General features: G+C 48.3%; 1 protein-coding gene and 1 pseudogene across 1 annotated transcript; one reads left to right on the plus strand and one right to left on the minus strand.

The window, feature by feature from the left end:
• The first annotated feature begins 8,723 nt into the window (after nucleotides 1–8,723).
• LOC115643005 lies at nucleotides 8,724–9,661 on the plus strand (annotated as a pseudogene).
• Nucleotides 9,662–21,139: 11,478 nt separating this feature from the next.
• On the minus strand, nucleotides 21,140–22,087 carry LOC115643018 (olfactory receptor 52E4-like). The gene has a single exon (XM_030546773.1). The coding sequence runs from the start codon at nucleotides 22,085–22,087 to the stop codon at nucleotides 21,140–21,142; it is 948 nt and encodes a 315-aa protein (XP_030402633.1).
• Nucleotides 22,088–25,274: the final 3,187 nt, after the last annotated feature.

The following is a 25,274-nucleotide window of genomic DNA, read 5'->3' on the forward strand; positions in this document are numbered from 1 at the left end:
AGACCCTCAGTTGGACACTATTGTGCCTGGGGTCTCATCATCCTCCTCCCCGGATGAGGCGGTGGCGGGTACCTCCTCCAACAGTCCCCCCCCGCTGGATCTCAGGGCGCACCAGGACCTCCTCAGGCGATTGGCTCAAAACCTGAGTCTGCAGGCAGAGGAGGTCTCGGAGATAGAGGACCCCATTGTCACCATCCTCTCTTCCGATGCTCCCACCAGGGTCGCCCTGCCGTTTATACGGACCATTCAGGCCAATGCCAATACTATCTGGCAGTCCCCGGCCTCCATCCCTCCGACAGCGAAAGGAGTCGAGAGGAAGTACATGGCGCCTTCTAAGGGGTACGAATATTTACATGTTCACCCGACTCCCGGTTCACTGGTAGTGCAATCGGTGAACGATAGGGAGCGTCACGGCCAGGAGGCTCCGGCCCCCAAATCCAGAGAAGCCAGGCGGATGGACCTCCTTGGCCGTAAGGTGTATTCGGCTGGGGCGCTGCAGCTCAGGGTCTCTAACCAACAGGCCCTGCTGAGCAGATACGCCTTTAACTCCTGGGTGGCAGTGGACAAATTTAAGGAGCTGCTGCCACAGGATGCTCGCCAAGAGTTCACGGCCATCTTGGACGAAGGCAAGAAGGTCGCGCGCACGGCCTTGCAAGCCTCCTTGGACGCTGCGGACTCGGCTGCCCGTACCCTCGCGTCAGGAGTTACGATGCGTCGCATCTCCTGGCTGCAGGTTTCCGGCCTTCCGCCAGAGCTCCAGCACACGATACAGGACCTTCCTTTCGAAGGCCAGGGCCTGTTTTCCGATAAGACAGACCCCAGACTTAAGAGTTTAAAGGACAACCGGGTCATTGCGCGGTCCCTCGGGATGCACACCCCCGTGACACAGCGTAGACCCTTTAGGCCGCAACAACAGCAGCACCGTCGGCCGTTTTCCCAGTTCCGCCAGCGGCAGGACCCTTACAGGCGCCGCGGCAGGAACGGGAGGCGCAGGCAGTCGGGGAACCAAGGGGGGCAGAACCAAGGCTCTTCAAAACCCCCGCCTGGTCCTAAGCCTTCATTTTGAAGGTGCGCTCGAGGGCGCAGTAACAGTTTCCCCTACGGATCCTTCCCCTCCGTTTTCCAACCGCCTTTCGTTTTTCCTCCCGGCGTGGTCCCAAATAACATCGGACCGCTGGGTCTTGAGCGTGGTGCAGACGGGGTACCGCCTGCAGTTTGTTTCGTTCCCTCCTTCCCGCCCTCCTTCCTCGTCCCTCTTCAGGGACCCCTCTCACGAGCAATTCCTTCGGCAGGAGGTGCAGACGCTCCTCAGCAAAGGAGCTATAGAGGCGGTTCCCGAAAACGAGAAAGGCAAGGGGTTTTATTCCCGCTATTTTCTGATCCCCAAGGCCAAGGGGGGCCTCAGGCCTATCCTCGACCTGCGAGAACTCAACAAATACCTCGTGAAGTTGAAGTTCCGCATGGTATCCCTGGGGACCATTATTCCATCCCTGGATCCGGGAGACTGGTACGCCGCCCTCGACATGCAGGACGCGTATTTCCACGTTGCCATTTGGCCACGCCACAGACGCTTCCTCCGCTTCGTTGTGGGGGCTCGTCATTATCAATTTGCGGTCCTCCCGTTTGGCCTGTCCACGGCCCCGAGGGTGTTTACAAAATGCATGGCAGTTGTCGTGGCGCATCTTCGGCGCAACCGTGTCCACGTGTTCCCTTATCTGGACGATTGGTTGATTCGGGGCACGTCGGAACAGCAGGTGTACAGCCATGTCCGCGTGATCACCGGCATGTTTGCGAGTCTGGGCCTCTTGATAAACACAGACAAGTCCACCCTGAGGCCCACTCAGAAGGTGGAATTTATCGGGGCCGTCCTGGACGCCACTGTGGGCAGGGCCTCGCTGCCTCGGCAGCGGTTCCAGACCATGGTGGCGATCGTTCAACGCTTGCGGTCAGCCCCGTTGACGTCAGTGAGGACATATCTAACCCTGTTAGGCCACATGGCGGCGTGCACCTTTGTGACCGACTACGCTCGGCTCCGCATGAGGCCTCTCCAGCTGTGGCTTATCAGTCATTACAGACCAAGGCAACCGCTAGACATGTTAATCACAGTCCCCCAGAAGGTCTTAGATTCCCTCGGCTGGTGGGGGGACCAGTCCGTATTGTGTGCGGGTCTTCCCTTTCACCCGTCTCAGCCCTCGGTATCCCTGACAACGGATGCCTCAGATCTAGGCTGGGGGGCCCACCTAGGGACCCTGCGGACGCAGGGCCTATGGTCCCAGGAGGAGGTGGGGCTACATATCAACATGAGGGAGTTGAGAGCGGTCCGCCTTGCTTGCCAAACGTTTTGTCATCAGCTTCAGGGTCGTTGTGTAGCCGTGTTCACGGACAACACGACGACCATGTATTATATCAACAAGCAGGGCGGCACCAGGTCCTCCTCCCTGTGCCTCGAGGCGATACGACTCTGGGACTTTTGCGTAGCCCACTCCATTCACCTCAAGGCTTCCTTCCTTCCCGGAGTACGGAACACGCTGGCGGATCGATTGAGCAGATCCTTCCTGTCACACGAGTGGTCCCTTCGACCGGACGTCGCTCTCTCCATTTTCCGGAGGTGGGGTTATCCCCGGGTGGACCTCTTTGCGTCCAAGGGGAACAGGAAGTGCCAAGCGTTCTGCTCCTTTCAGGGCAGGGAGCCGGGGTCGATAGCGGATGCCTTCCTCATCCAGTGGTCGACCCACCTGTACTATGCGTTTCCTCCGTTCCCTCTGGTTCACAAGGTCCTCCTGAAGGTGCGCAGAGACAGGGCTCGTGTTATCATGGTGGCCCCGGCATGGCCCAGACAGCACTGGTACACCATGCTGCTAGACTTGGCCGTAGCCGACCCAGTTCCCCTGCCCCTTCATCCGGACCTGATTACCCAGGACCACGGGTCCCTCTGTCACCCAGACCTGCAGTCGCTGCACCTAGCGGCGTGGCTCCTGCGTGGCTAACTGGTTCCGAGCTGCGCTGCTCCACGCCTGTGAGAGAGGTGCTCTTGAGCAGCAGGAAACCATCCACAAGAGCCACATATTCGGCAAAATGGAAACGCTTCTCCTGTTGGTGCGTAGAGAGAAATCTCCGCCCTATGGACGTTTCGGTATCCGAAATCTTAGATTATGTTTGGTCCCTCAAAGAACATGGTCTGGCCTTATCGTCGTTGCGAGTCCATCTGGCAGCTATCTCCACCTTTCACCCGGGTGCGGACGGTCGCTCCGTTTTTTCTCACCCGACGGTGTCGAGATTCCTTAAGGGGCTGGAACGGTTATTCCCTAACGTCCGTCCCCCTGCTCCAACCTGGGATCTTAACCTGGTGTTGTCCCGGCTCATGGGGCCCCCCTTTGAGCCGTTAGCTACTTGCTCCCTGCTTTACCTCTCTTGGAAGGCTGCCTTTCTAGTAGCTATCACCTCAGCTAGACGGGTGTCGGAACTCCGAGCCCTTGTGGTGGACCCCCCATACACGGTCTTCCACAAAGACAAGGTGCAGCTTAGACCACACCCTGCCTTTCTACCCAAGGTGGTCTCAGCCTTCCACGTCAACCAAGACATTTTCCTCCCGGTTTTTTTCCCAAAACCTCACTCCTCAGGCAGGGAGCAGCAGCTCCACTCGCTGGATGTCCGTAGAGCTCTCGCGTTCTACATAGAGAGGACCAAACCCTTCCGCAAATCCCCCCAGCTTTTCGTGGCGGTAGCGGACCGTATGAAAGGGCTTCCTATCTCCTCCCAGAGGTTATCCTCGTGGGTTACGCCCTGTATCAGGACCTGTTATGACTTGGCCCATGTCCCTACGGGCCGTGTGACTGCGCATTCTACCAGGGCGCAGGCGTCGTCGCTGGCTTTCCTGGCCCGTGTGCCCATCCAGGAAATCTGTCGGGCAGCGACCTGGTCATCGGTCCACACCTTTGCTTCCCACTACGCCCTGGTACAGCAGTCGAGAGAGGATGCGGCCTTCGGAACTGCAGTGCTCCATGCCGCGACTTCTCACTCCGACCCCACCGCCTAGGTATGGCTTGGGAGTCACCTAACTGGAATGGATGTGAGCAATCACTCGAAGAAGAAAAGACGGTTACTCACCTTTGTAACTGTTGTTCTTCGAGATGTGTTGCTCACATCCATTCCACACCCGCCCTCCTTCCCCACTGTCGGAGTAGCCGGCAAGAAGGAACTGAGGAGCGGGCGGGCCGGCAGGGATATATATTGGGCGCCATGGCGGCGCCACTCCAGGGGGCGACCTGCCGGCCCACTGGAGTTGCTAGGGTAAAAAGTTTCCGACGAACGTGCACGCGCGGCGCGCACACCTAACTGGAATGGATGTGAGCAACACATCTCGAAGAACAACAGTTACAAAGGTGAGTAACCGTCTTTTCCCTGATGGCCAAGTGGCCCCCACGGGAATGTGCGAACATGCTTCCTAAAGACAGTTGCCTCCTTGTCTGAACAGATGCTGCCTGCTGCCCATTCAACATCGCGATGACTCCTTGTCCTTAAGGGTGAAGACCTCTGGCGTCAGCGGCTCCCCTTCCAGCAGGAATTGGGGACGTTGGCAGGTTTCACTCTCTTTACAATGCAAAGTGATGTGTAAAGGCTGCAAGCTGTTTCCATTTGCAGATGTTCTGTGCAGCAGCAGAGGACTCAGCTGGGCTATCGGGGTGGCTCAGTGACAGGGCTGGAGGACAGGCAGCGCTAGGTAGCTTGGGAACCCCTCCCCTACCTCTGCCCATGCTCCACGGCCCGTTGTTCAAGCTACACAGAAAAGTGACATCAAAGCGAGCTAGGAGTGTTAAAACCCCAATGCCCTGAGTCAGGAGTTCTCCAGGGGTTCCATCACTAGAGATCCTGTGTGCTCTGGGCCCCATCCTGCCAGGGGCTGAGTGAGAGGAGACCCCACAGAATATCTGTGACTAGTTCCCAATCACCTCAGATCTATTTGCTCCTGGAAACTGAACCAGCAAATGCATTTTCAAAGGTTTTATTCTCTGGCTCGATTGTGAAGGCAGGAATTCAGAGCTGTGTTGGTCTGTGGTAACAGGTCCTGTAGGGCATATTTCTGTTTCCTGACTGGCTGAGGGCTCTAGCATGTCTGCCCTGTAGATATCCCTCCGAGTTACAGGGCGACCTGCATGTCTCTGCTCTCTGAGTACCAGATGTCAGACCTCGTAACCTCCCCTCTCATGGGGTGGAATCCCGGGATCCTCCCACCCTCAGACTGGGCCCTGGGCTACAGCACCCTGCGGGGGGACTGTACTTATCGAGCAGGTCCCAGTGGGTTTGACGCCTGTGGTTCTTCCCTTTGTCAGCATTTGACTAATGCTGAGATGACTGACCAGCCTTCTTGAACCAAACTACTGTTTAATCTGAACAGCAGGAATAAAGTATGACACAGGAGAATAAGAGGGTTTTCCAGGAACAGTCTGTACACCTCTCTGACCTGAAGTCCTCCCAAACTGATGCAGACACAGGCAGGCCCAGGGCCTCCAGATTTCCCCAGTGGTGTCTGTCTTTGCAGTCTGAGAAGCTTATCAGCAACAGCTGTCCCATCTCTGGACAGGCTCCCAGCACTAGAAAAAAACTTGTGTAATGTGGCTGGAGTCTGGAAGTGGCCTCTTCCCAGCTTGTAGCTCCAGCGTTGTCTCTCAACCTCCCTGAAAAGCTTACTGAGAGACGGCATTTCTTGATCTGTGCCTTCCCATTCTGCTTGTTTTCCAGCAGCCTGCTCTTGAACTAAGAAGAACCATACTGGTTTCACCCAATATAGCATAACATAAACATCCCAAAAGTTAGCCCAATAGAGCTAGACAGCAAACATCCCAAGAACTGTCTTTAACACACACATTTGTTACGGCACCTCAGCTCCACGTCTGTCCCAATGCTGTTCTCAGGATTTTAGGAATACAGGACAGAGTCTGTCAGAGAGAGAGAGGGAGAGCAATAGACTACTTACTGTGGGAAACAAGTTCCATTTCTATGAATACCCATGCATTGACTTTCAAATCCACTTCCTGCAAACTCATCCTGGCTGAATAACAGCATCCATTTATTATGAACTAGAGAGTGAGAGCTCAGGGAATGGATATTTTCTATATTGATCCCAGTGCCTGTTACCACTCCGGATACAGGCTACAGACTGACAGAATGGACCCTGAGGAGAACCAGTCAGCTATTAACCCAGGGACAGGGGAGCTAATAGACTTTTGTTTGTTGTCAAGTGACTGAATGAGAGGTGAGACCCTGCGAACTTTTCATGTTCTGAAGAAATCCCGATGACAGACGCTACATTTTAAGTCCCACTCTAACCTGAGAAATCATCTCTGAGAGAAGATCAGAGGGGAAAGAATGGGTTGACATGTGTACTAAAATAAAGATGTGTAAATGTTATGCCAAAACTTGTAACTGTAATACAAATTTTACACATGAAACGTTCATGCCATGCCTGTATATTGAAAGCCATCAGCAGAGTTGTTAGAATCTCTACAGGAAGGAGTAGTGTTAACTTAACTGCTTAATGACTTTTGCTTTAGAAAGTATTTAAAATTTCTCCACATACTATTTGGAAAGGTTTTATGCTATGAACTCCTTGTTCAGTGAATCATAGAATCATAGAATCATATAGTCATAGAAGATTAGGGCTGGAAGAGACCTCAGGAGGTCATATCGTCCCACCCCCTGCTCAGAGCAATACCAATTCTAACTAAATCATCCCAGCCAGGACTTTGTCAAGCCAGGCCTTAAAAACCTCTATAGATGGAGATTCCACCACCTCCCCAGGTAACCCATTCCAGTGCTTCATCACCCTCCTAGTGAAATAGTGTTTCCTAATATCCAACCTAGATCTACCCCACTGCAACTTGAGACCATTACTCCTTGTTCTGTCATCTGCCATCACTGAGAACAGTCTAGATCCATCCTCTTTGGAACCCCCTTTCAGGTAGTTGAAAGCAGCTATCAAATCCCGCCTCATCCTTCTGTTTTGCAGACTAAACAATCCCAGTTCCCTCAGCCTCTCCTCGTAAGTCATGTGCCCCAGCCCCCGATCATTTTCTTTGCCCTCTGCTGGATTCTCTCCAATTTGTCCAAATCCTTTCTGTAGTGGGGGACCCAAAACTGGACCCAATACTCCAGATGTACCCTCAGCACTGCCGACTAGAAAGAAATAATGACTTCCCTTTATCTGCTCACAATGCTCCTCCTAATGCAGACCAATATGCCATTAGCCTTTTTGACAATGAGGTCACACTGCTGACTCATATCCAGCATCTCACCCACAGTAATCCCCAGGTCCTTTTGTGCAGAACTGCTGCTTAGGCAGTCAGTCCCCAGCCTGTAGCGGTGTATGGGATTCTTCCATCCTAAGTGCAGGACTCTGCAGTTGTTCCTGTTGAACCTCATCAGATTTCGTTTGGCCTAATCCTCCAATTTGTCTAGGTCCCTCTGGACCCTATCCTTACCCTCTAGTGTATCTCTCTCTCCCCCCTAGCTTAGTGTAATGTGTGAACTTGCTGAAGGTGCCATCCATCCAATCATCCAGATCATTAATAAAGACGTTGAATACTTATATGATACTGTCTCCTGGTGACTAACAAGAAGCTGTTTCTAATCAGGGTCCTGAGCACAATCCCTCTGCAATACCTGGGCAAGACTTTCCAAGGAGTCCTGAGAAAAAGGCCGCTGCTCTATCTGTCAGCAAAGAGTGGAGCAGAGGTGCTGGAAAGGGCAGGGTAATAGTGGTTGTATGTAATTTTCATCATTAGCTGTTACACGAGCATGCCTGATGTAACTTGCACACTGACCAGGATACTGTTTGTGGTACCAACCGCTTCCCTGCCCAGATGAAGTAACTGTCCATGTAAGCTTTATCTTTGCAGATTGCTACAGACTCTTCCATGGAGAGAGGGAGCAGTTCCTGTGGGGATGAAGAGAAACCTGTAGGATGATCAAACTTTCTGTATTCAGTCAATATTGGCCAGACAAAGCACTTCACCTTCTCCTGGAGGGATTCTTGGGGGTCAGAGTGTATCACCGGGAGCATTTGAAAATAATATCATGTTAGTAACTATCTTCAATGCAACAAAGATAAATATAATCACCATTTTCACATGCAGTTTATACAATGGCCCGCACTCAGACGTGGAGGGTCAGAAAGGATGTCTGTGCGAAGGTTACAATTGTAAAATCACACATTGCTCAAGTAGGCTGCGGAACTCCCAGCCACAAGCTATCAAAGGGGCTAATAACCTAGCAGAATTCAAAGAAGGACTGGATGTTTACATAGGTAACCAAAAATTCAATTACATAAGTGAGGGCTGTTTTAAAAACTCTTGGAACGGCTCTAAACCTTCCTGATTTACACCACAAAGTAGCTGTAACTAGTGGGTGCCAGGGGAAACTTTTGGAGCAGGTTATCTCATAGCTACTTATTCCAGGAATCCTTCCACCTTTCTCTGAAGCACGTGGAACTGGCCAGTGGATACTGGGCTAGATGAACTGCAGGTCTGATCCGGTCTGGCAATGCCCATCTTGCTATCGGTGGTGTAAATCCAAGGCTTTGTTTTTGCTGATTTTTCATCAGCTCCTGGGAGTCTTTAGACTTGTATTGAGAGCAGAAAGGTGTCTCGTTAAATATAATCTAGTTTTCTGTTCTTTTTCCTTTCAAGAAGGAAAGTTCAAAATGCCTTGGATCTGCACAGTACACAATGTCAGCTGTTAGTTACACCAAAATCACATCTGCAGTGTTCCTTCTCACTGGGATACCCAGGCAGGAAGAAGTCCCAAATCTCTGGATCTCTATCCCTTTCTGCTTAATGTATGTTATTTCCATAGTAGGAAATTCAGTCATTCTGTTCATTATAAAAACAGATCCAAGCCTCTATGAGCCCATGTACATTTTCCTTTCCATGTTGGCTGTCACAGACCTTGGCTTATCGATATCCACCATACAGACAACACTAGGTATATTCTTGTTTAACTCTAGAGAGATCAGCCTCGATGCCTGTTTTGCCCAGCTGTTCTTTGTCCACTTGTTTGAATGCATTGAATCCTCTGTGCTGTTCTTGATGGCCTTTGACCATTTCATCGCAATCTGTAACCCACTGAGATATGCTTCCATCTTAACCCTGCCTAGAATAGGCAAGATGGGACTGGTGTGTGTTCTCAGAGAGGTGACTGTAATGCTCCCATTCCCTATTCTCCTGCAACAGTTCCAACATTGTCGATCCAATGTCCTCTCCCATTGCTACTGCATAAACCAGGACGTCATGAAGATGGCTTGTTCAGATATCAGAATAAGCAGCATCTATGGCTTGTGTATTACTCTCTTGACCGAGGGGTTGGACTCGCTGCTCATCTTCCTCTCTTATGTGATGATCCTCAAAACAGTGCTGAGCATCACGTCCCAGCGGAGGGTCTCAGGGCCCTGAACACCAGCGTGTCCCACCTCTGCGCCGTCCTTCTCTTCTACACACCAATGATCGGCTTGTCTCTGTTACACAGATTTGGGGAGGGTTCTTCTCCCTTGCGTCAGACTCTCCTGGGCTACATTTCCCTGCTTGTCCCTCCCTTGATTAATCCCCTTGTGTACAGCGTGAAAAGCAAACACCTTCGTGCGAAGATACTCAGGGTGTTCGTCAGGTGAAGGATCAGTTCATCATCCTGCTCCAGCACTGATGACATGCGAGACGAGATATACTGGCCACCTATTCCATCCTGGACCCTTAAATCCAAGACAACATGCGCTACCGATCTCCACTATGTAGAGATAGGTTCAGATGGGGTCTAAGGCCTGGAGCAATTGTAGAGGGGCTGGTGAGGGAGGGCAGGGCACTGGGGGAAGAAGACCAAGACAGGCAGCAGCATTTACAAAGTGACTTTGTTCGGTGAGAGCCAGATTGGATGTTTGTTCATAAAGAACCATATCGGTGCCTGCTCAGACCACAGAATTCCTCTCCATACAGTCAATAAAGAGAAGGGCAGTGGATGTTGTTTCCCATTGCCCAGGCTTGATGCTGTCCTGTCTCCGGTTAAACATTCGCGGGCCATGAAAAAACAGTGCAGAACTGTTCTGCTGTCACAGTCCTGGCCCTTCCTGAGTGCTCTGGGTGCTGTGTGATCCATGAGGGCTGCAGGAGCTATGGACAGGGGCTATTCAAGGGGCACGGACACCCACCCTTCCCCCACTCCCTCAGCCAGGTGCTTGTGACTGAGTCATGTCAGAGACAGGATTAATGCAGGAGCCTCAGGAGAGCAGAGCAGAGCTGCGTATGTCAGTGAGGGTCTGACACACATCAGCCCTGGGGAGTGACTCAGGGGCAGGTTCCCTCCTCCTCCCCTCCATTTGTGCTGCCCCAGCAATGAAAAGGGGTGGAAATGGACCTCAGCTACTCAACAGAGGCACAGCCAGCTCCAATCCCAGCGCATCCCATTCACTGCAGAGTGACCACCCTTTCAAAATCAAAATAGGGATAGAGGAAGGAGCTCCACCCCTCTTCTTCCCCCCTGTGAGGCCCCACCTTCTGCTCCCCTTCTTCCCCCAAGCCTCCACTCCCTCTCCAGGCCAGAAGCTAGTGGTGGGCCATGGTGAAATGAGTCCAAGGAGCTAGAGCCACTTTGAGGACCACCAGATCCTCCAGCTGCCTTGGACAGGAGGCTGGGGGGGCCAAGAGCAGCCTCCACCCTGTGTCCCTGCCCCCAGGACACACCCCAGGGAAGGTGAAGAGTCTTGGGCTCCTCACAGCAGCCTGGGCTCCTGGGGTAGCTCTTTCCATGTCCCGGCTGGTGCCCAGGCCGGGGAGGAGTGGAGCATCAGGGGAAGTGGAGGTGTAGGGGGAAGGGCCTAGTGGGAAGAGATGGGATGGAGGCGGGGTCTCCATGGAAAAGCAGCAGGGATTGCAGCAAGCCTGAACCAATGCTCAGCCCCAAAAGTAGTTTGGTGAGGGCTGAGTAGAGGAGGAGGATGGGGCTATGGGGTAGGAGTCCTTGTGTTTTAGAGAAGACTGAATTAATGCAAACCCAGACAGGGGCTCTTTTTCTAAGTACTCCAGGCAAAGAGTAAGTCATTGCAAGGACCTTGGAGGGAAGGGCAGGGCACCTGCAGGGCTACCTCAGGCCACAAGGGCGCACTCTGGCATGGCCCCCATCCACAGGGACTTGGCCAGGGTGAGCTGTGCACTGGAAAGCTGTTATCACTGTGTGGAGTTTAGCTCAGCCCCCAGGCTGCTCTAACCTCCACAGGGGCAGGGGAAGAACAGGCCAGTGAATCAAACCCCTGTAACTGGCTCCTTGCCGTCCCTGCTCTCTGCAGCGAAGGTGGGAGCTCTGCTGGCGCAGCAGAGAATCCAGCCGAACTTCTCACCACCCAGATGGCTGGGAGCCTGGCCCTGTTGTCTGGGCACTGCTCTGCGACTCAGGACAGCTGGGTGTGATTCCTTTGCCATGTGTGACCGTGGGCAAGCCATGGGCTGTCTCTGAGCCTCTGCACAGGTGGATAATAGCCCTGCCCTGCCTCACAGTGGAGACCGAAGGATAAATACATACAAGGTGCTCAGATGCTCTAAGACTGTAAGATCGGGGCTATGTGAGGGATTAAACAGAGCAACACTTCTGACATTTGCTTATAAAAGGCGTCTTACCACAGCCTCCCGTGACAGCTGCTTTTGAGAAACCCCATGACTCCAGCGTGTTGGTGTCTGCGGCAGATGTGGGGGTGCTCGGGGGTGAGAGTGAAGGGTAAGAACTGGATTTCTGAGAGGAGTTTTAGACTGTTACGGGGAGACCAAGTGGCTCAGCACAGCCACTGGACCCGTGTTTGTGATCCATTGAGGCAGAATGGGTCTAACTGCCAAACAAAGGGAATAACAGACACAGGGGCGTTATCTTAGACATCTGCCTGAGTGAAAGCACTGTGGCAAAGGCCAGCTTCACACCTTGGCCCTTCAACGTGGACACAGCAGAGCACTACGGTGACTGGGCCCAGGCTCACACAGGTTTCAGCAAAGTCTGATTCCAAAAGAAAATGACAAACAGATGGGAAGATGCTCTCAGAGACACAGGGAATCTAGGCTGGGTCCCAAGAGCTCCTTGGCTTCCCAAAAGAATGTAAGTTGGGCCAGTTTTGTTTGTCTATCTCCACAGTAAAGCCTGCCTAACTTAGCTTGCAGTGATACGTGAGACAGACGAGTGTAGACGTGTGACAGCTGCCTGGTATTTTAAAAGAATTTTCCCCAATGCATTTTGCTGTTTGCCAATAAACCTACTAGTTTTAAGGAGGCTGGGGGTGACTGTATAGCCCCAGTCACAAGCACCTGAAGGGAAGAGACTGAGGTGTCCAACTGGACCATCTCAGTGATAAGCATTTAGAATAGATGGGGTGTTCTCAGGTCAAAGAATGGGACAATTGTGAGATTCCCCCCAAAGCAGGAAAGAACCTGGTTTAGAGGGTAAAGAGACCATATATCCAGTGTAACTGTGACAATCCTGATACTTTTTCACCAGCGGATGTAATTGTTTAGTGCCTATCAGCATTCAGGGTAGTGACTTCTTCAAGTTGCACCCAAGATAATGATCGTCTCAAAATAATGATTCATAGAGTTATAGAATTTGAGGCCAAATGGAGCCATTAGATCATCTAGTTCAGCTGCCCCCGCCCCCTCCCCAGGTCACTAGCCCCAGAGAGGAAGGATGGTTCAGGGTTAAAGTGCTGGCCTGGGACTCAGAAGAACTGGCTGCAGTTCCAGGCTCTTCCACAGACTTCTTCTGTGACCTTGGGCAACTCACTTAGTCCCTCCATGCTTCAGCAACACGTGTTTTAATATGGCTGAATATATAGGTTTACGTCTAGGAGCAAGGGATGCAGGCCATCCTTACCGGATGGGGGACCCAATCCTGGGAAGCACTGACTCTGAAAAGACTTGGGGGTCAGAATTGGCTGAACATGAGCGCCCAGTGAAAAAGCTAGTGCAGTCTGGGATGTACAACCAGGGGAATCTCACGTAGGGGACAGAGAGGTCATTTTCCCTTTGTATTTATCACTGGTGCGACCACTGCTGGGATCGTCTGTCCACTTGTCCAGTTCTGATGTCTGCAGTTCAAGAAGGATGTTGATAAATTGGAGAGGGGTTCAGAGAAGATCCCAGAGAATGATTAAATTATTCTTGTTTTAAAAATGAGGGTAATTAACCAGTGGAACAATTTACCAAGGGCCGTGGCAGATTCTCCATCACTGAGAATTGCTAAATTAAGGCAGGAGGTTGTTCTAACTTTGCTCTAGGAGTTATTGTGGGGCAGGTCTCTGGTCTGTCTGTGCAGGGGGTCAGACTAGGTGATCACAGTGGTGCCTTCTGGCCTTGGGATCTGCCCAGTGGAGTTAGTAGCATGGCCCTGCCGCATGGGGCGTTGTACTGATCAATATGTTACTGATTGTGAGGCGCTTGGACACTACAATAATTGGGCCAGAGCTCAGAGCTTTAGAGAGATTTCAGCTCTGTGTGCCTCATAAGGATGATTTGGGTCACTGGGTGGAGAACCTGAACTCTACCCAACACCCCTTGGTGATAAGACCTGTCATTAGCACAATCCCCTTTGACGAGGGAGTTCTGGGCCCCTCCTGCAGCTCAGCAGTAAGAGGGGGCGTCAGGATGTTCTCTCAGAGAGTGAAGGATCTGGAGAGCAGTGCCTGGCCCAACACAGCTCTGCTGCGATGCCCCTAGGGCTGATCCTGGCCCACCCTCTCCATGAGCAATGAGAGCCGCTCTAGCTCTGGAGATAGACCTCAAATCCGGCATCCCAATTTCCATCACCACAAAGTTTGGGTTCGCTGGAGCTGGGTGGTTTTTGGGGGTCCAATAGGCAGTTAGCAGCAAGCACTTGGAGCTGGGCTTGGGTCGCTCCCCTTTCTGTTAGGAATGTGCATGGCTTTGATTACTGGGTGTGTGCATGTGTCATGCCTGAATAATGGGAGAGAACATATGAGCTGTGCCTCAGGATCCAGTGACTCTTCGACTTATGTCTGGCTGTCTGTGGCATAACCTGGTTCCTTACAGCATGGGACTCTGTAGCCCGGTACATCTCTGTCAGTGTGTGATGAGAAATATCCACTAACTAAACCTCAGTGCCGGCCTTCTGTGGGTGCTGTGCTTGAGATACAGCTATCAGTGCCAGCAACTGGGATTTTACTGGGATTCTCACACTAGTTCCTCTCTTCTTAGAGCCCCAACTTCTGGAATCTAGTCACTGTGCAGGAATCTCAGCTTTCAGTTTTTCAAAGATTTTTTTTTAAAATGAGTTGCTAGAAACCCTGAATCAATTGCACCCCAAAAGGCTGAGAAACCAAAGACACATGAAAACGAACCTCACATTAGTGTATTTTTAAATCCCATTATTTTTAATCCAATCTCATTATTTTTTCGGGGTGCGACTCATACTAGTTGAATGGGGCTTGACAATCCTGTGCACTTAGTTCAAAAGATCTGAACAGCAAGCAGCAAAAGACACAGCAATTAACAGGATTTTTTATAAATTACATCAAAAGCAGCATTTGGTTGCAGTGTTAATCTCTAAGAAGCTGTCTGTAAATGTAGACTACTAGAGTCACTAACTTCTTCCAGTTCTTTAATAATACAAGTCTACATATCAAAGTTCTGGCCTACTTAAGGTGGAATGGACCTAAGGACCATTTACATACTTTTCTAACCTGTCTCTAAAGGGTGAATCTGGGTCAATAGCCTGCAAGTTGCTTAACTCTTTCTGGCCATGTGTACACAACCCCTTTCGCAAGGCCTGTGGCTGTTTGGTTTAGCGACCATGTGACCCAAAAAGGAGACACCTGTCTTTCCATCTCTGTCACTTCTAAGTCCCTGGCCTTTACAAACTAGCAGCCTGCAGCTGTGGTAACCTATAGTGTAGCCTACTTGCTTCCCTATATATCTTTTCTTATACATTTCTTATTTTCTTAGGGTTGGATTATTTGTTTTATTAATAAGTTTACAGAGTAATATTAGAGTATATTTCCCCTGTAACACAAGGGACCTGCAGGCCACATCCTGTACGTTGAGCTAAAGCAGGTAGCAGATATGAAAAGGTTTGGGGAAAAATGCAGCCAGAACCTCCTGTTAAAGTTGTGGAGGAGTTGGAATAGGGGCTGCAACCTTGTGCATTGTAGACAGGTGTGTGCCAGCAGACGACCTGGCATGACCTCACAACTCCCAGCATCTCAAACTGTAGGTTGGGGGAGAATAGAGGGGTCACTCAAGCAGAATGAGTGCTGAGGTGTCTAAAATATACCTGGTCCCCCTACTCCAGCCAGGGGCAGTTCTAGGCATTTCGCCGCCCTAAGCACGGTAGGCAGGCTGTGCCTGCGGGAGGTCCAGAAGCTGTGGGACCAGTGGACCCTCTGCAGGCATGCCTGCGGGAGGTCCACCGAAGCTGCAGGACCAGCTGACCTCCCACAGGCACACTGAAGGCACCCTGCCTGCCACCCCTGTGGAGCAAGCAGCGCCCCCCGTGGCTTGCCACCCAAAGCACGGTGGTTGGGTTCATTCTGAGGGCTGAGGAGGCTCCTCGTGGGCAGGAAATCCCCATCCAACATTTTGCAACAACAAATGACCAATCTGAAAGGCTTTTCACAGAGTTGTTGGCCCACCTGCAGACTACGATGTCCTGCCTCCCGGTTAATAAGAACGTAAGAACATAAGAATGACCATACAGGGTCAAACCAAAGGTCCATCCAGCCTAGTATCCTGTCAACCGGCAGTGGCCAATGCCAGGTGCCACAGAAGGAATAAACCTAACAGATAATAATCAAGTGATCTATCTCCTGCCGTCCATCTCCACCCTTTGACAAACAGAGACTAGGGACACCATTCCTTACCCATCCTGACTAACAGCCATTAATGGACTTAACCTCCATGAATGTACCTAGTCCTCTTTTAAACCCTATTATATTTCTAGCCTTCGCAACCTCTTCCGGCAAGGCTGACTGTGTGCTGTGTGAAGAAGAACTTCCTTTTATTTGTTTTTAAATTGCTGCCCATTAATTTCATTTGGTGACCCCAAGTTCTTGTATTATGGGAATAAGTAAATAACTTTTCTTTATCTAATTTTTCCACATCACTCATGATTTTATATACCTCTATCATATCCCACCCTTAGTCTCCTCTTTTCCAAGCTGAAAAGCCCTAGCCTCTTTAATCTTTCCTCATATGGGACATTCTCTGAACCTTTTCTAGTGCCAGTATATCTTTTTTGAGAAGAGGAGACCACATCTGTACGCAGTATTCAATATGTGGGCGTACCATGGATTTATATAAGGGCAATAAGCTACTCTCCATCTTATTCTCTATTCCTTTTTAAATGATTCCTAACATCCTGTTTGCTTTTTTGACTGACGCTGCACACTGTCTGGGCGTCTTCAGAGAACTATCCTCGATGACTTCAAGATCTCTATCCAGATTAGTAGTAACTAAAGTAGGCCCTATTATATTGTATGTATAGTTGGGGTTATTCTTTTCCCAATGTGCATTACTTTACATTTATCCACATGAAATTTCATTTGCCAGTTTGTTGCCCAGTCACTTAGTTTTGTGAGATCTTTTTGAAGTGCTTCACAGTCTGCTTTGGTCTTAACTATCTTGAGCAGTTTTGGATAATCTGAAAATGTACCATTTATTCCTACCCTTTGTTCCCTGTTTTTGATCTAGTTCTCAAGTCATGAAAGGATTTTCCCTCTTATACCATGACAACATAATTTACATAAGAGCCCTTGGTGAGGGAGCTTGTCAAAGGCTTTCTGGGAATCTAAGTACACTATGTCCACTGAATCCCCCTTGTTGTTTGTTGACCCCTCCAAAGAACTCTAATAGATTAGTAAGACATGATTTCCCTTTACAGAAACCATGTTGACTATTGCTCAACAGTTTATGTTTTTCTATGTGTCTGACAATTTTTTTCTTTATTATCTGATGAAGAGGGTATTCACTCACGAAAGCTCATGCTCCAAAACATGTTAGTCTATAAGGTGCCACAGGATTCTTTGCTGCTTTCTTTATTATTGTTTCAACTAATTTGCCCAGTACTGATGTTAGACTTAGTGTTCTGTAATTGCTGGGATCACCTCTAGAGCCCTTTTTAAATATTGGCATTACATTAGCTAACCTCCAGTCATTGGGTACCGAAGCCGATTTAAAGGACAGGTTACAAACGTTAGTTAATAGCTCCGCAACTTCACATTTGAGTTCTTTCAGAACTCTTGGGTGAATGCCATCTGGTCCCAGTGGCTTGTTACTATTATGTTTATCAATTAATTCCAAACCTCCTTTAGTGACACTTCAATCTGTGACAGATTTGTCACCTATAAAGGACGGCTCAGATTTGGGAATCTCCCTAACATTCTCAGCTGTAAAGACTGAAGCAAAGAGTTTATTTAGTTTCTCCACTCTTTAAGTGCTCCTTTTGTATCCTTATTGTCCACGGGCCTCACTGGTTCTGATATACTTTAAAAACATGTTGTTATTACCTTTGGAGTTTTTGGCTAGCTGTTCTTCAAACTCCTTGTTGGCTTTTCTTATTAATTTTTTACACTTAATTTGACAATGTTTATGCTCCTTTCTATTTACCTCACTAGGATTTGACTTCCACTTTTTAAAAGATGTCTTTTCATCTCTCACTGCTTCTTTCATATGGTTGTTAGGCCACGATGGCTCTTCTTAGAGTTTTTTACTGTGTTTTTTAATTTGGGATATACAGTTAAGTTGGGCCTCTATTATGGTGTCTTTGAAAAGTGTCCATGCAGCTTGCAGGGATTTAACTCTAGTACTGTACTTATTAATTTTTGCTTAACTAACCTCCTCATTTTTGCATAGATCCCCTTTTTGAAATTAAACGCCACAGTGTTGGCCTGTTGAGATGTTCTTCCCAACACAGCAATATTAAATGTTATTATGTTATGGTCACTATTTCCAAGCAGTCCCGTTATAGTTACCTGTTGGACCAAATCCTGCGCTCCACTCAGGACTAAACTGAGACACGCCTCTTCCCTTGTGGGTTCCTGTACCAGCTGCTCCATGGAGCAGTCATTTAAAGTATCCAGAAATTTTGTCTCTGCATTTCACCCTGAGGTGACATGAACCCAGTCAATATGGGGATAATTGAAATCCCCCTCTTACTGAGTTCTTAATTTTGACAGCCTCTCTAATCTCCCTCAGCATTTCATCGTCACTAGCACTGTCCTGGTCTGGTGGTCGATAATAGATCCCTACTGTTATATTCTTATTAGAGTATGGAATTTGTATCCATAGAGATTCTATGGAACTTGTGGATTCATTTTAGGTGGAGTCCATCCTTCCTGTACAGGCTCCCCCATCTCAAAAGTTTTCCCAGTTCCTAATAAATCTAAAGCCCTCCTCTCTACACCATCCCCCTCCACTCCTCCAAAACAGCCTTCATGGCCCAGAAGATGAGATGGACGTCTCCCCAATGCTTGAGAGGGATCCCACCCTACCCTTGAAAACGCATATGTCCACCAGAAAACGGTGAAGTTCATCCTACAGAACAGTGTAGGACGATGTTGTGGACCTATGATGATCCTCTGGTGGGGCCCCTGTTATGATCCTATAGCCCACAGAAATGAGCATAGAGGGAGCAGACCACCAGTGCAGCGACTGTACCAGTGGTGCCGTGAACCTGCCTATATCTCCAGAACGGGTGAGGGAGAGGAGGGAAGTGAGCAGCCCCTAAAGGGTCAGAGAGGGGACACAAAAAACCCACCCCCTGAGGTTCGTCTAAGGACAGGGGAAATGAGACAACCCCTGGCTGGCAGCAGTATGGAAGATGGAGGGGACAGAAATGAGTAGGGCATCTCTCCTATCCTCCTCCTCCACTCTGTGCCAGCGGTTAGGGCTCAGGGAAACCAGAACTGACAGATTCTTCTACCGTTCCAGCCAGGGCAGCCTGGGCTCCTCCCCTCCTCTGGCAGCTCCTACTGGGGCTGGAGGCTTGAACTCCTGCCAGATGAATCTGAGACAGCCCAGACTCAGGACTTCTGACCCCTTCTGCTGAGCCCGGAATGGCCCTTCTGATCTTCTCATTTGGACCCCAGATGTTTCTGCCGCCTGTTGCAACCCACTATACCCACCCCCCTCCCAGAATTCACGTAGATCCCAGATATGATAGAATCACAGAATATCAAGGCTAGAAGGGACCGCCGGAGGTATCTAGTCCAACCCCCTGCTCAAAGCAGAACCAATCCCCAACTAAATGATCCCAGCCAGGGCTTTGTCAGCCAGGAGTCCTGATGGGGTCTCTCTCTCCACAGAGTTAGTAACAAATTAAGAATAAACATTAAAATTTAACACTAACTTGTTTCTCTTAAGTGACTTAAGGGGATAGAGAAAAAGACAGAGAATATATTATTGCCTCTGTATAAATCCATGGTTCGCCCACATCTCGAATACAGTGTACAGATGTGGTCTCCTCACCTCAAAAATGATATTCTAGCACTAGAAAAGGTTTAGAGAAGGGCAACTAAAATGATTAGGGGTTTGGAATGGATCCCATATGAGGAAAGATGAAAGAGGCTAGGACTCTTCAGCTTGGAAAAGAGGAGACTAAGGGGGGATATGATAGAGGTATATAAAATTATGAGTGATGTGGAGAAAGTGGATAAGGAAACATTATTTACTTGTTCCCATAATACAAGAACTAGGGGCCACCAAATGAAATTAATTGGCAGCAGCTTTAAAACAAACGAAAGGAAGTTCTTCTTCACACAGCGCACAGTCAGCGTGTGGAACTCTTTGCCCGAGGAGGTTGTGAAGGCTGGGACTCTAACAGTGTTTAAAAGAGAACTAGATAAATTCATGGTGGTGAAGTCCATTAATGGCTATTAGCCAGGATGGGTAAGAAATGGTGTCTCCAGCCTCTGTTTGTCAGAGGATGGAGAGGGATGGCAGGAGAGAGGTCACTTGATCATTACTGTTACCTCTGGTTCCCTAAAAACCAACCCAGGGTCACACTCGTAGTTAGTTTTATTACAATGCTGCTGTTAGATCATACAGAAAAGAGATGGAGCTTATTCAGACATGCACACATTCGTACCCTCATGTACCCACACACTTACACAGGCTGAGAGTTACTGGAGACAGCATGGAGGCTGACAAGCTGAAGTGCGCTAGATCTAGGGTGTGTCCGCCTGCGGTCACAAATCCAGGCTGCTGAGCAGGTCAAGGAGCAGCAGCTGCTTGTGTCCATGGCTGCTTCCTTTTGCTGGAACATACACTGAGTTTGCCTTCTGTGTCCATCACAGAGAAGCATTCCCAGATGAGTTCTTCTTTTCTTTACAGCATTTTGTGATTTCCTTCCCAGGGCAGATTATATCAGACACACCTGGCTCCTGTCTCTGGGCTCCTTTCTCCTTGCAGTTCCTCTCCTCCCAGATGGGATATGACAAAGCTAGTAAGTTCACACAAGTAGTAACTTGAAAAGGTTACGGAGCTTGCAAAGGTTACAAAACTTCAAAGGCTCTCTTAGCAATAACTGAAGTTACAAGTCTGAAAAAGGTTGCAGAACTTAATGATACAAATTACAGATCTTACAATTGCATTTGAGCAGAGGCTTTACATAACAATTACCTGTTAGGTTCACTCGCTCTGGGGCACCTGGCATTGGCCACTGTACATGGACAGGATACTGGGCTAGATGGACCTTTGATCTGACCCATTATGTCCGTTCTTATGTTCTTATGACTTGCCATAAGATATGAGAACATATTGGTTTTAGAAGTGACTGGATCGCAGCTGACAAGGAGAGGGGAAGAGAGGAACAAGAGATGGGGCAGGGCCTTGGGGAGAAGACACGCAGCAGTGTTCAGGATTGACAGAAGAGCTGAGGCAAGATTGCAATTTCAGGGATCCATCTACCAGCAATTAGAAAGGTGGCCACCCAGTGTATTGTACATAGACTGATTCCTCAGTTCATCACATTGACACAGCACAGTAAGGACAGGACAGGGTTTAATGTCTTTCTGTCTGTCCAGGAAGTGATTCAGGGAAGAGGACCCAGCATCATGGACCAGCCAGCTCTGCACAGAGCTCAATCTGAGAGCCAGAGCACAGGGAGAAAACATTTAGGTCTCTTTATGAGTAAAGAGCTGGAGCAACCTGTCCCAGAACTGTTCGGACCTCAGACCGTAAATGATGGGGTGTAGCACAGGAGGCACAATGTGGTACACACCACTAATGAGAACGAGGAAATGCAGTGGCACATTGTGGCCAAATCGGAACATGAGGGAGGAGAATAAATCTGTGACGTACAAAGCTGAGATGGCACAAAGATGAGAGATGCAGGTCCCAAAAGTTTTGAGCCAGGTATCCTTTGTGGGGAGGCGGAAGATGGCCCGGAGGATCTGAATATAGGACATTGCGATAAAACATCCGTCCATTCCGATCACAAAGAGAAGATCAAACAGGCCATAGTAACTACTGATGCGGATGTCAGCACAGGCCAGTTTCACCACTGCTATATGCTGACAATAAAAGTGTGGGATGACGTTGGTTCTGCAATATGGCAACCACCTGACCAGGAAGGGATAGGGCAATGCGAGTATGCCACTACGTAGCACCACGCCCAGGCCTATTTTGGCCACAACAGAGTTTGTCAGGATGGTGGAATGTCTCAGGGGATGGCAGATGGCCATGTAGCGATCAAAAGCCATGGCCACGAGCATTCCAGACTCCATCCCTGAGAGGGAGTGAACAAAATACATCTGGGTGAGGCAGGCATTGAAACTGATCTCCCTGGAATTGAACCAGAAAATGCTCAGCATTTTTGGTAGGGTGAATGCGGACATGACCAGGTCGATGACAGCCAGCATGCAGAGAAAATAGAACATGGGCACATGGAGGCTCGGCTCCCTCTTCACAATGAACAGGATGGTGAAGTTCCCCAACATGGCTACGATGTACATGGCACAGAATGGGATGGAGATCCAGATATGGGCTGCCTCTAGGCCAGGAATGCCAAGTAGGATGAAGGTGGAGGGGTTGGTGAAGTCGGTTTTGTTAGATTCTGACATGGCGTAGGGGAGATTGTGTCCAGCTTTGAGGCATAAGGGTGTCTCCTGCATTTGCCATACATTCCCCTGACTTTCTGTTTGTTCCCAGTAGATGGTCACAGTAGAAATGCTGCATGGAGAGACAAAGTTAATATGAGACACTGCATGCAGTAGTACAGGCTGTTCTCATAGGAGAAGCAAACTGATCGCTCTTCACACACTGAAAAATGACATTTTCATTATTCAGAGAGAATAACTGTGTACAATGACCCTACTAAATACAATTCCATGTTTGTACTGTGCTCCCTGCATTAATAATTCCTACACTTTGTGGTGGGGGAACCCTCAGAGGCACCAGCAGGAAACACAAGTGTGGATAGTGGTTATCTATCATTGCTTCTTAATGCAAGGAAAGCCAGGATAGGGAGTCCATACTGAAGGGAGTTCCTCATTCAACCAGTTGCTTGAAATCAGAGAGGGGGGAAAAACAACCTTTTAGGAAGACGTGCTGGGAGAAACATCCCAGCTAGAACATCCCTCAGGGGAAGGACCTGGGCCCCAGTGACAGCAGCTCAAGAGAAACACCTGCTCATTCACAGCAGTGGACAAAATAAAAAACTGTTCAGATCCCCAAGATATGGGATGAAGCATAAGATGTTCGGGAATGTGCTCAGTTTTGGTCACCCAGTCTCTATTAAGGATAGAAAAATCTGGGACACTTTAGTTCATACAGGGGACAAAGAAGAGAGCATATGATATAGGAGAGGAAAATAGAAAAAGAAACTGATTTATATTCAGATGGACAGTTCCCAACCAGTACTGTCGATAGACACTTAGTGCTCCAAGAGGACTAATTCCCTAAAGATGAAGAAAATTGTCAGCAAAACTGATTGGGAGGAAAAATTTAGACAGAAAAATATGAATGAATATTGGTAATTCTTTGATAACATTTTATTAGAGATGAGAAAAATCACAATTCCAGAATCAACAAAGTGAACAACTTTTGGTAAAGTGAAGGCAACAATTAGAGGGAGGGAAGCAATATGTAAGAAAGAGGAAAAAAGGAAAATAGCTGGCCAGCAATAGAAATCAGAAGTTAGGAAAATTGATAAGGAACGTTAAGACGTCAGGGAAAACTCCATGTTTGCAGGGCTATGGATCACAAAACGGAGTTTGCTAAGTATATTGAGAACAAGAGAAATTCTCGAAAGGGTTTATGTCAATTTACATTATGTTAAATGTAAGATATTGAAATATGAAAGGATAGGGGTTTTTTATATGTAAAAAGATTGACAAGGTTAAGAAACAATGGAAAAATGGGTATAAGATTAGGTAAAAAAAGTCTAGAACTGTAAGTAATGCCAGTCGCTAACAGGGTTTATGCAGAACAGATCTTGTTAAAGAAACCTGTTTTCATCCTTTCATGAGAGTACACATTGGTTGATCAAGGGTACACATTTGGTGGATCAAGCAAACAGCCCTGATTGAACGAACCTTGATTTCTCAGAGGCCTTTGATTTAATAGTGGATAATACTGAGTTGGTGAGTTGGAGCAGGGAAAGGATTTAACCTCTGCACATGGGATTGGGGGAATAAACTGCATCCAGTTCTGGGGCCCACATTTGAAAAAAGATGTTGAAAACTTGGAGACGGTGCAGAAAAGAGCCACAAAAATGATTGGAGGATAGAGAAAATGATGGATTGTTAGACTTGAAGGTATAGATCTCTTAACTTATCAAAAAGATTATCAAGCAGAGACTTTCATGGGGAGAAAATCATGGGTAATAACAGGCTCTGTAATCACCAGATAAAGGCTGAGCGAGACCAAAGGGCTGGAAGCTGAAGCCAGGTAAATTCCAGCTTGAAATTAGGGGCAAATATTTAGCACTGATAGTGATTAACCATTGGGACACACTGAGAAGGGAAGTGTTGGATTCTCCAATTCCCCATGTTGGCAGATCCAGACTGGATGTTGTTTTTTGGAAGATCTCCTTGAAGGGCTGTTTACACTTAAAATGCAACAGTCGTGCTGCCATAATGCTTCAATATAGACATTACTTACACAGATGGAAGGATTCTCCCCTCAGCAGAGGTAATCCCGGAGAGGTGGTAGCTAGGTCAATGGAAGAATTTATCTCATGTTGTCTACACCAGCACACAGATTATCCAGTAAGTTCTTGGAATGTATTGGAGAGATTTTTTTGTTCCAGATGCCGGAGAAACCTACTTAGAGAGAGGTTGTTCTAAACTTGATTGTGACATATAAGGAGGAACTGGTTGAGAATTTGAAAGTGGAAGGCAACTTGGGGGAAAGTGATCATGAAAGGAGAAGACTGAGAGGGAAATAATAACAGTTTTCAAATACCTAAAAAGTTTTTACAAGAGGGAGAAAAAGTGTTCACCTTAACCTCTGAGAGAAGACAAGAAGCAGCGAAGTTACATTACAGCAAGGGAGGTTTAGGTTGGACATTAGGAAAAATGTTTCAAAAAATGCAAATGCAACGTTGGGTTATATTAGCAGAAGTCGGTGTGGGTTAGGTCTCAGCTGGAGTTATGTGTCCAATTAACAGAAAGGTTGTAGAGAACCTGGAAAGGATCCACAGGCAAGTAACAAATGTTACACAAGGGATGGAATGCAAGCTGTATGAGCAAGCCAAAGGAACCAGTATGTTTATTTGGAAAAGAGGAGATTAATGGGGGACATCATAGTGGTCTTCAAATACTAGAAAGGCTGCCATAAAAAGGTGGAGGAAAGTTATTCTGTCTTACCACAGAGGGGCAGGACAAGAGGCAATGGGTTAAAATTCCAGTCTAGCAGATTTAAATTAAATTTCAGGAAAATATTCCTAACTTTAAGTACAGGAGGCCAATGGAACAGACTCCCAGGGAAGTCATGGAAGCTCCTTCTGTGGAGGTTTTCCAAAGTTGTGTGAATGGCTAACAGTCTTAGATGACTAACACAAAACCGATCCTGTATCTTGTCATGGGATAGACTAGCTGTCCTATGCGATCCCTTATAACTCTATGGCTCTATCATTCTATGATGTGAAATCCTAGTGTAGATCCGGCCTTAGTCACACACACGTCTTTCGGCTCAATTTAGAGGTAACTGAGTGAAATTTAATGGGCCTGTGTTTTACAGGTGGTCAGACTGGATTGTCAACTGGTCTCTTCTGATATTAAACCCTATGGATCTATTGTTAAAGAA

Source organism: Gopherus evgoodei, unplaced genomic scaffold, assembly GCF_007399415.2.
Source record: "Gopherus evgoodei ecotype Sinaloan lineage unplaced genomic scaffold, rGopEvg1_v1.p scaffold_49_arrow_ctg1, whole genome shotgun sequence".
In the NCBI taxonomy this organism is placed as follows: domain Eukaryota; kingdom Metazoa; phylum Chordata; order Testudines; family Testudinidae; genus Gopherus; species Gopherus evgoodei.